At 32.8% G+C, this 10,497-nt stretch overlaps 1 protein-coding gene across 1 annotated transcript; it reads right to left on the reverse strand.

The window, feature by feature from the left end:
* Positions 1-4,919: 4,919 nt before the first annotated feature.
* On the reverse strand, positions 4,920-8,418 carry LOC149248576 (peroxidase 12-like). The gene is made up of 4 exons (XM_089458471.1): positions 8,076-8,418; positions 6,557-6,751; positions 5,684-5,855; positions 4,920-5,593 (listed from the first exon to the last, which is right to left on the reverse strand). The coding sequence occupies exons 1-4, from the start codon at positions 8,307-8,309 to the stop codon at positions 5,133-5,135; spliced, it is 1,062 nt and encodes a 353-aa protein (XP_089314597.1). The 5' UTR covers positions 8,310-8,418; the 3' UTR covers positions 4,920-5,132.
* Between the last annotated feature and the right edge of the window lie 2,079 nt (positions 8,419-10,497).

Raw genomic sequence — 10,497 nt, forward strand, 5'->3', positions numbered from 1 at the left:
CATCACTGTACAAGATAATATAATCTGGTGAGAGATTCGCCAAAAAAATTATATATACATATTATATTATTGATAAAATTTCCTCCCATTTTTCCTATGTATCATGGGGATTAGCCCATTTATTATACATACAAATTTAGGGTGGTTCTTAAAATTTTCCTTGATCCTAGTACCCATTGTTATAGGAAAATTCTAGCAAAGGTAAAAACTCTTCCTACCTCTGTGGTTGATGCATGACATACATTATGAGCATGTCTTCCAGCACCATGTTAACTCTTTCAGTCTACCCATATGTTTTAGGATGATATGTTGTGCGGAAAGCTAACTCTGTCCCAAAACTAACAAACAATGTTTTCCAAAACATGGAGGTAAATTTGGAATCCAAATCCAAGATGATCTTCTTGGGTATACCACGCAATCTAAATATCTCCTTCATAAAAAATTGAGAGATATCTATTGCCTTATAAGTGGATTTAATAGCTACAAAGTGAGATAACTTTATCAAATTATTTACCACCACCATTATGGCATCATGCTTCTTAGATGTCCTTGGCATCCCAGTGATGAAGTCCATTGAAATCACTTCCCACTTCCAATCAAGAATGGGGATTGGCTGTAACAAACCCAACAAATGCCTACATCCCACTTTTACTTGTTGGAACTCCAAGCATCTATAAATATATCTAGCCACATCCTTTGTCATGGTCGTTAACATCTTTTGATAACCAGGATCACCATAATATGGTCTTTTATGAAACTCTCCGGAGATGATCTTCTTTAAGTCACCCATGCAAGGTATATACCACCTGCCCTTGAACTTCAATAGTCCATTCCCTGTGAGGGAGTAATTCTTACTCAATGCTCCCTCTAGCTCTTATTGCAAACATCATTTGATTTGTTGGTAATGCTCATCGTGTTGTATTTCCTCTTTAATATTTTCTTTAATGTCAATTTCACAAGTACTAATGGTTGCTACATGAGCTACTTGCAACCTTCGATTGAGCGCATCTGCCACTTTGTTTTATTTTTCCTTCATATATTTTATTTCAAAATAGAACTCATTAATCAAGGCTATCCACCTTGCTTGTCTTGCATTCAGCTTGGGTTGGTCAAATAACTACCTCAACCCTCCATGATCTAACATCAATACAAATTTCCTTATGAGGAGGCAATCCCTCCACTTTTTTTACTGCATGCACTATCGCTATTAAATCCAAGTCATGAGTGACATAATTTCACTCATTCTCATTCAACTTCCTTGACTCATAACAGATCATATTTCCTTCTTGCATTATGACTCCATTTATGCATTCCTTGTAGGCATCCATACACACCACAAAATCCTTTTTTGGGTCTCATGTTCTCAATATTGGTGCATGTTTTAGCAGATTCTTTAACTACTCAAATATGGCTACACATTCTACTTCCCATTGGAATTTAGCTACTTTTATTCACAATGCTATGATTGGATGTCTAATATTTGATAAATTCTAAATGAACCTATGGCAATAATTGGCCAATCCCATGAAGGATCTAAATTCTTCCACATTCTGAAGAGTAGGATACTCCATAATGGCTTTGATCTTCTTTGGATCCATTGTTACTCCTTCATTGGAGACAATGTGTCCCAAATATTGAACTTGTGACTGGAAGAAGTCATACTTACTAATATTGGCATAAATATTGTGCTCTCTCAGTAGTTGCAATATTGTTTCCAAATGTTCTTTATGTTCCTCCTTGGTTTTTGAATAAACCAAGATGACATCGACAAAAACCAGCACAAACTTGTCCAAATATGGATTGAGAACATTATTCATTAAACACATAAATGTGGCTAGGGTGTTTGTGAGTCCAAGCATCTCATCCACAAATTGATAGTTCCCATACCTGGTTCTAAATTTCATCTTATGTATATCCTCATCTTTTAGTTCCACTAGCTCTAGTGTACTCATGTGATATGGGGTTCTTGACACTTGTGTTGATCTTAGCAATAATTCGATTGAGAAATCAATCTCTTCCGAGCGGAAGCCCTAATATTTCCTCATTAAACACATCGTTGAACTTTTTTAAGATGGGGTACTCTTCCATTTTATCTTTATTAACCTTTGATTCATTAGTTACTTGAATAGCGTACAATTCACACCCCTTATGGTTGCACCTTTTCAATTGAAGCTTTGATGTTTTCCGAACCGTTATAGGTTTTCTCCTCCCTTGCAGTGTCATCATTTCCCCTCTATCATTGAGACACTCCCACAACTTGTTGTAGGAGTCGAATTTGAATCTATGAGTAACGAGCATGTCATACAATCCCAACAGTAACAGTTTTATATTTGTAGATGTGGGCATGTTGTTTATCATGAATGGGCATGACTTCACCACATGTTCAACTTACCTCTTTGTCCCCATTGATAGGCTAAATAACCAAGACATTTCATGGGTTTTCTTTTGCAATGCACACTTTTTTGCAACTTGTGGATTTATGTGACTAAAATTAGAGCTAGGTTCAATCAAAATTGAAACAAATTGGTTATTGATCATACCTTCCATTTCAATCACTAAGTCTTAGTAATCAACCTACCTATTGTCCTTTGCTCCATAGATGTGTGGTACACTCCAATCCACATCATTCATTGCCTCTACTTCCTGCACATTGTATAATCTTTGTCCATTCTTCTGTCACTAAGGACAGATTCTCTTCTTGTGGTTTTCTCCACAAGTCCAACACTTCACAAGTTCTCCTATGAAACCCTTGGCTTCCTCTCATATAGGCTAAGAGAATTGGTCTCTACCATTAATAGTGGATCTTTGTTGAAACTCACCCCTCATAGGAGTGGTGAACCTCACATTTTTACCATTTTCCTCAAAATTTAGGCTTGCATTTTTCTTTCCAATTAGTTCAAGACTCGGTCCTATGCTTGGACTTTCATTCATAGCAATGCTTCATCTTTCAAATGGTATCCTCCAGAGTTTGTGGCTCATAAAACTATATTTTATCCCTGAATTTTTGTGGTAACCCACTAAGATACCTAAAGATCTTTACCTCTCAATTCTATTTTTCATAATTTTAAAAACCCCTTTATGAAAAAACATGGTAAAATATTGGTCAACAAGGTGAAGTCCTTATGAATAGATCATTTTCGCATGGTGACTAGCTTGTCCAGGTCAATCCATCCTTGAGGTCATTCCAATCTACTAGATGTATCTTGCTTAGATATTAAAAGGCATCCTTAACCAAATTCAACAATTTTGTTACCCAATTTATTTGGTTAAGAGACCAAGAGAAGAAGGATACGGAACTAGTCTCGTGGAAAAAAACTATCAATCCTTCAAAGTTGAGGGGAATGGGGACTAAAAAATATATTTCTCGTCTCCAAAGCATTCGTAGCTAAGAATGTTTGAAGGATGATACAAGGACAAGGTATATGGGTTCAAATATTAAAAGTTAAGTATCTTAGCACTCTCTCTCTCCATTGAGGATTGGATTCAATGGCCAAACAAAAAGGCCCATAATTCTTCTAACATTTAGAAAACCATAATTACAACTTTTTACTTAGTTGGGAATTGGTCAATTTGGGAGGTTGAAAGGGAAATAAGCTCTAGGCTCATTTTAATCCATGGGTTGGAAGTAAAGTTCTACACAAAATTTGATTCCCCTCATTCAAGATCTCAAATTAAATGGTTTATATACCTTTCATCACATTGTTAGGGTCCAAATGGTAAATTCTAAATAGCAACAACGACCATCTTAGAGAGAAATAAGAATCAATGAGGAATGTTTTGGGACATAGAAATACTACACACACTATCTTCAAAATGCAATGTCTTCAAATAATTAGGAGGATGAACTCCTCTAACCTATAAGTCCCTTGAATGACTATGAACCTAGATTTGGATATAAGATACTATATCATGTGTACTAAAAATTATGTGTATATCATGAAACAATAAGTTTTTGTTATTAAAACATTTATTTGGCCCTATATATACTATATATAGCATTCAAAAATACAATTTAAACAATGAAAAAATACACATTGTATTTTGCACTCTAAAGGAGTTTGCACCTGAAGAAATTTGATCCCTCTTGGCTCATGATTTGTACTTAAGATAAAACTATGCTGGTTTTAAAAAATAATATGTATGTTACTATAAGTGATTAAGCTAATTTAGTATTTCATATATTTAATATTATATATAATCAAGCATTCTTTACATGACTAAATTGTTCTTTCATTCAATATTAGAATTGATATGTAAACCTAATAGAGAATATGTACATTAGTTATTCATATATTTTAGTTCTTGTTGTTGAAAACACCTAGCTAATGGGAGGACACAGGGTCAATTCTCCTAGGCAACCTTGGGGTTAGGCTCTGCTAATAAGTTGATTTGGATGTTTCTTTGGAAATGAAATGTCTTTTATAAAACTTTTATTGAAAAGGTATAGCTTGAGTGGGTCTAGTGGTTAAGAGCATGTGTATCTTTGTAAGAGCCAAGAGAAAACAACCTGAAAGCGGTAGAGTATGTATGCCTTTGTAAACTTTAGCAATCAAATTGAGAGAAGATGGGTCTTTTGTCCCACAAACAAGATCTTATACACCAATTTAGTGTCTTACTTAATTGTTAAGATATCATGTTATATAATAACATTTTCTAAATAAATACATACATTTTACACATAATTATTATTGATAAAATCCTAATGATGAATCACACTTGTTGATTTGAAACACGTCGACCAAAAATTTCTCTAATGTGATTTCTACCGAAAAACTTTACTTAAATACATACATTATTATTATTATTATTAATGATTAAATTAATCTATATTTTATATATTTAGTATTATAAACCTCAAAACAATTTTTAAGTAGATAAATGATTCTAATTCCATTTAACAAAACTAACTCCTTTTTATATTAATGATTTACATAAACAAAATTTTCCTTACATTTAACATCTAGGTTGAACCCTTTTAATAGAGAGGGCTTTGATAAGGCACATGCCAAAGGATGTAAGGAAATAATTGTGGAGTTCTATAGGCGGTGTAAGACTATTACTATGGTTATCAATATCTGTTCATGGACCGTAACCGCGAGTGCACACCTGAAAAAGGACTTGGTTCACCCAAATCACAGAGAACTTCGATGTGAGGTTGATCTCCCTGGAATATCTACAAGGGAGTATGATGAGGGGCTGCTATTAGTATTGCGAACTGCGCAGTTTCTTCGAATCTCCCCTTGGCTTCCAGTGAGGACATCGAGCTGAACCACCTTAAGCATACTGAGGGCAAATTGTTCGAAGAAGTAGGTCTGGTTCAGCGCAAAACCGTTAACAATATGTTGCGTGCGGGTGTCTTCGTATAATTCCTGGTCGGAGGTGAGTAGCCCTTCTCCGTTCTGCAAATCAATGTAATATTTTTTGTCGAATAGATTTGGAGTGCGAATATCTAAGTCTGTAGTATTCACGGTGGCGCTCGTAAGGCATGTCTGCTCAAGTTGTGTTGCATAGGCGGCGTCGAGGGTGGGATCCTGCGTTGGATAAAGCCTGTCCACGAAGGATGCGCAGTGACCGACACCGAAGGTGTGCCCACCTGAAAAGTTTATATATTCATAAAAATAACGATCAAACCCTTCGATAAGAATAGATTAAAGGCTGTAATTTGATGTAAATGAAAACCAACCTGAGAGTGCCACAAGATCCCTGAAATTATCAAAACCCTTTGCAGCGAAGAGGGTCATCAACACAGTCACATTTGAAGTCGGACCTGGTAGACTGTCTACAGTCACAGTTTGATTCGCAAAGCTTAGGCTGTCTCTGCGGCCCAGCGGTACTAGAAACTCCGGTCCTCCTGACTATATTGGAAAAAAGGACTAAGATGGATTGTTTATACCATACAGTTAGCAAGGTCTTTTTTTACACTAGACTTTTGGGAATTTTTTGGACTAGGAAAAACAACGGTTTTTTCATTAAATATTTTGAAATTCTAAATACAACCATCTTGCTTTCCATCAAATTCTAAAATATTTCTAAAATCATTTACATAGTTCAAACATAAATATTTCCAAAATCATTTACATAATTCAAACATACCAGAGACTATGAGCTTTTATATGTATACTTTTTCACACATGTACCACCATGGTCACCTCACTGAGTGCAATACAAGTTATAAACCAGTATCAAAAGCATTGAATGATGTGTTAGTGAAGAATTTATGCGTAAAATTCCATAGGCAAGAAGTTTATGGAATTTTAGTTTAAATAGCTGTTATATAAATATAAGGCAATATCAAAATTATTTTTTTTGTAAGTTTGGTAGGATTGTATTTTTATCATATTTATTATATCATTTTATTTGAATTTGAATTGAATAAGTTTCAAATTAAATAAGTGACTTTACATCAAAGAGTGTCTCACTATTTATCCAAAATCCATCGACAACATCAAAACTATTCAAATTTATAACCATAATAAGAACCGATATTAGATACCAGACGGTTTACCCAGTTTGGTCTATTACTTAAGAATCTATATGTAAAAATTCAGATACTCACCACAAATACTGCGTAGGAAGCTGCTAAAGCCAAGATGTCAGCGCAAGAAACTACTCCGCTGCATTTATCTTCCACCGCTTCTTTGATTTCGTTGATGATCTCGAATGCCTGAGCTCTGAGTGTGAGGTTTGGAAGAGCTTCTTGCTCGCTTGGCTCACTGGACGTTCCGTTTAACAATATCGATGCGTCACAGCCCTGGCAGAGATTAAACACTGTAAATTTGAATATAGTGTTATATACATGTGGACAATTTAGTGGAAAATTTCTGCATTTTGGTGCACGCACTCTTTATTATTTTGTCTGTTTCTTTTGAAATTTTTAAATATAAAAATAAAATATTTAAAACAAAAATCTTATCATAAACTTTATCATAAATTTAAATATAATTTTCAAACAAAGTGAATGACTCCGTCAAATTATAAATTATAGTGATTTTGAAAAGTTTTTCATGAAATTTTTAAATATAAAAATAAAATATTAAAAAAATTAATTATAAATTTAAATATAATTTCAAACAAAGTGAATGGCCGATTAAATAAAATGACATCTTTCCGGCTTGAAAAAAAATCCATTAAATTATTTTCACTTAAATTATCATAAATGCAGGTAAATTTATCTATGAGAATGGTTTTGTTGTGATTATTTTCTTTTACTTTTAATAGATAAAAGTTAAATTAAATATATCTATGACATTGATATTGTTGTGATGTGTATAAATTTTTTTTTTTTTTAAAGATAATAATGATTTGATTAATAAAATTTAGTGATATTTAATTTTTTTTTATTTTTTTTATATTAGTTAAATTTAATTAAATGGTTAGAAAAAATGAGAAAAATAAGAAATTAATTTTTCAATTTCAATTTTATTTTTTTTCAATAAAATTTCCAAATATTACCCAAATCTACCATCTAAAAAAATACTTTAAAAAAACACGTTCTTATTCATTTAACCTATTTATATTTTATTCAAACAATTTCTATAACAAATATCTAGATATTCATTTGAAAAAAGAAAAATATGGCACCAATTCATATTTTATTAAACACTACGGGGCTTTACTAGGGGAGCAATACTATATCAAGCGGGTTCATAATGGGAGATATATATTGAGGAAAAAATGACATAATATATTGGAGGATATATTGGGGGTGAAAGGGTTTTTATATTGGAAGGTATTAAAATGGAGCTAAAAGTTAATGAAAAATTATAAAAAGATATAAAACATATTAATGAAAAAATTGATATCTACAATATGTAGTGAAAGTAAAGATTTTTAAATTCGGAAAAGTATATCGAGTTCGTAATAGTAGAGGTCAAATAATTTGATTTTTCAAAAAAAATTCCAATATATAATCAAATTAGAAGTATGATTTAATATACCTGAAACCCACCAAATATGTCAAAACCTCATTAAGTAAACCCATTATGTTAAAAAATTAAAAACACGTGTATTTTATTATTCCACACTGACAAATATCTGTCTCTATACGAAAAGAAAAATGAAGATCTAGAGATTACCTGCACGAAGCAGTCATGAAAAAGGAGCCTGAGCAACCCTGGTGCCTGAGTGATATCTTGTTCCAGCACCGGCTCAAGAGTGGATTTCACTATTGATTCCAAGTTGGGACAGCTGTCGTTGTAAAATGTCCATGAAAGCCCCTCCACCGGCGTCGGTAGATCTGTCGTATGGACGCCATGAACAAAATATTCGATAACAAGGAGAAACATGGCAAAGAAGAACCAGGCTTCCATTCTCTCCCTTACTGCTCTCACTTCACTCTCCTATCAAAAATCTATTATACCCAACAACAGCAAAGCAACACGGAGATACTTGGAGAAAACTGGGCGAGATGTTAGAAAACAGCATGACCAATTTTTAAAGGGCAGCGTGAGCAGATTATTCTCCGACTCTCCCGCAACAAGGTGGGGTCTGTGAACACTGTTCAATGTCCCTCCGTGGCAAACAAGAACCGCGTATATAGCCGTATAACTATATAGTGCGAATGTTATTTCCAACTTTATAGCAATATAAATGCCTTTTGATATCTGAAGGAAATAGCCCTCGTCTTTCCTTTGAGTGAGGGCACGTGAACAAATGAAATAGCATTAGCCACTACATATTATATTGTTATAAGGTTAGAAATAACATTCCCCACTACATAGAGCATTAGATTGCGATGGAAAATAGAAATTAATTCCCACTTTACTCCATAGATAAACCATTCACACCCATGGTTTCTAATTATTAGATGTTTTGGAGTTGTTTTTTTTAGAATTGTGAATTTTTTAAGTTAAATTTTGATTTATTTTTTTAAGAGATCGGTGGTTACTTTATTTTCGCACTTGAAGATCTCTTTGGGAGGACAAGAAAGAAAATTAATTAGGAGTGTCGGTCGCCTTTCTGCTCTTCCTTTTTCACCTACCAAAACCGGTCAGTCAAACACTGGTTCGTAGCCAAACTTTGCAACGAGATTTTCAGCCTACGTTTTTTCCGTATTTAATAATGTAGCTGTGGGAAAACATGCAATGGGATTATACCAATCAAATTGACTTGTTTCAGTTTCATGTTGAGTTTTTGTTAATGACTGTGTTGATCCAACGATTTTGTGTGTTTCATGGATCTGTAATTCTAACAATATATCTGTTTACTAACACCTGCAAATTTTAGTGTAACAGCAAAAAAAAATTAATTAAGAGTATCGGTCACCTATCTGTTCTTCCTTTTTCACCTACCAAAAACGGTCAGTCAAACACTGGTTCGTAGCCAAACTCTGCAACGAGATTCTCAGCCTACGTTTGTTCCGTATTTAATAATGTAGCTGTGGGAGAAAATGCATTCGGATTACACCAATCAAATTGACTTGCTTCAGCTTCACTCATAAGAAAGGTAAATTGTTTACGATATTGGTCATTCAAGAATAATAAAAAATTATAAAATTTCATAAAGGTAAATTGTTTACGATATTGGTCATTCAAGAATAATAAAAAATTATAAACTTTCAAAAAGGAAGGTTGTATTTTCAAGACTTATCAATGTCATGAAGGTTGTATTTTCAAGACTTATCAATGTCATGGCCATTAAATCATATCATGGATGATTAAACATTAAGATTCATGATTCTAACTTTTATTATTTATTTTATATACATTGATTTTATATACTATCTAATATAATGTACTTTACAATGTTAAATTTCTTTGTTATATACTATATTTTGATTGTGTTTCTCAAATTTCGATTTGAATTTATATGTTACAAGTTCTTTTTATTTTATTTTTTATGGATATAATAGTAGTATGTTATTTATTGTTCGATTTTAATCGGAGTTTTATAATAACAATAAAAATTTGTAATTTTTGTAATAAATATTTAATTGTATTTTATAGTAAAATTTAGAAAATGTTCAAAATTGTTTTGTAACTTAAAATGAATTTAATGGAGCATTTTATTAAATATGAAGATTGTGATATGAGAAGGTGTTTAATTTAACATAAAGGAAGAAATGAAGAAGGGTAAAAAAAATAAGAGCTCAAGGAAGCAATATGCTCCATGACAAGAAGAGGAGAAGATATTGAGTTTATTTCATAATGATTGAAAATTGTTTTTGGGCTATATCCATCTACAAGTTTCCTCTTAGTGACTAACAATCCACTAAATCTATGCATAGCTCTCCTTTTTGCAATCAATTTCTTGCTTAGTAAAAATCTCCTAGAAGTTGGTCTTCCCATTTGGCTTTACAGTGTGAAAATAATCTAATTTGTCTCATGGTGTTAATGGTTGTGTTGAGTGAAAAAGCTACATTGTCATCCTAGCTCTATTCACTAAGCTACATTGTCATTCCAGATTACTTGGAAATTGGTTGAATGTCTTGTTGGTTCATTGTTTAACTACATTCTATAGTGAATCTTGCAATTGCTTCTTGCCAAGTGTTTATTATTT

Source organism: Pinus tabuliformis, chromosome 7 (genome assembly GCF_031772625.1).
Source record: "Pinus tabuliformis cultivar Carrire ecotype Pingquan chromosome 7, CPIR1, whole genome shotgun sequence".
NCBI classification, from domain to species: Eukaryota; Viridiplantae; Streptophyta; class Pinopsida; order Pinales; family Pinaceae; genus Pinus; species Pinus tabuliformis.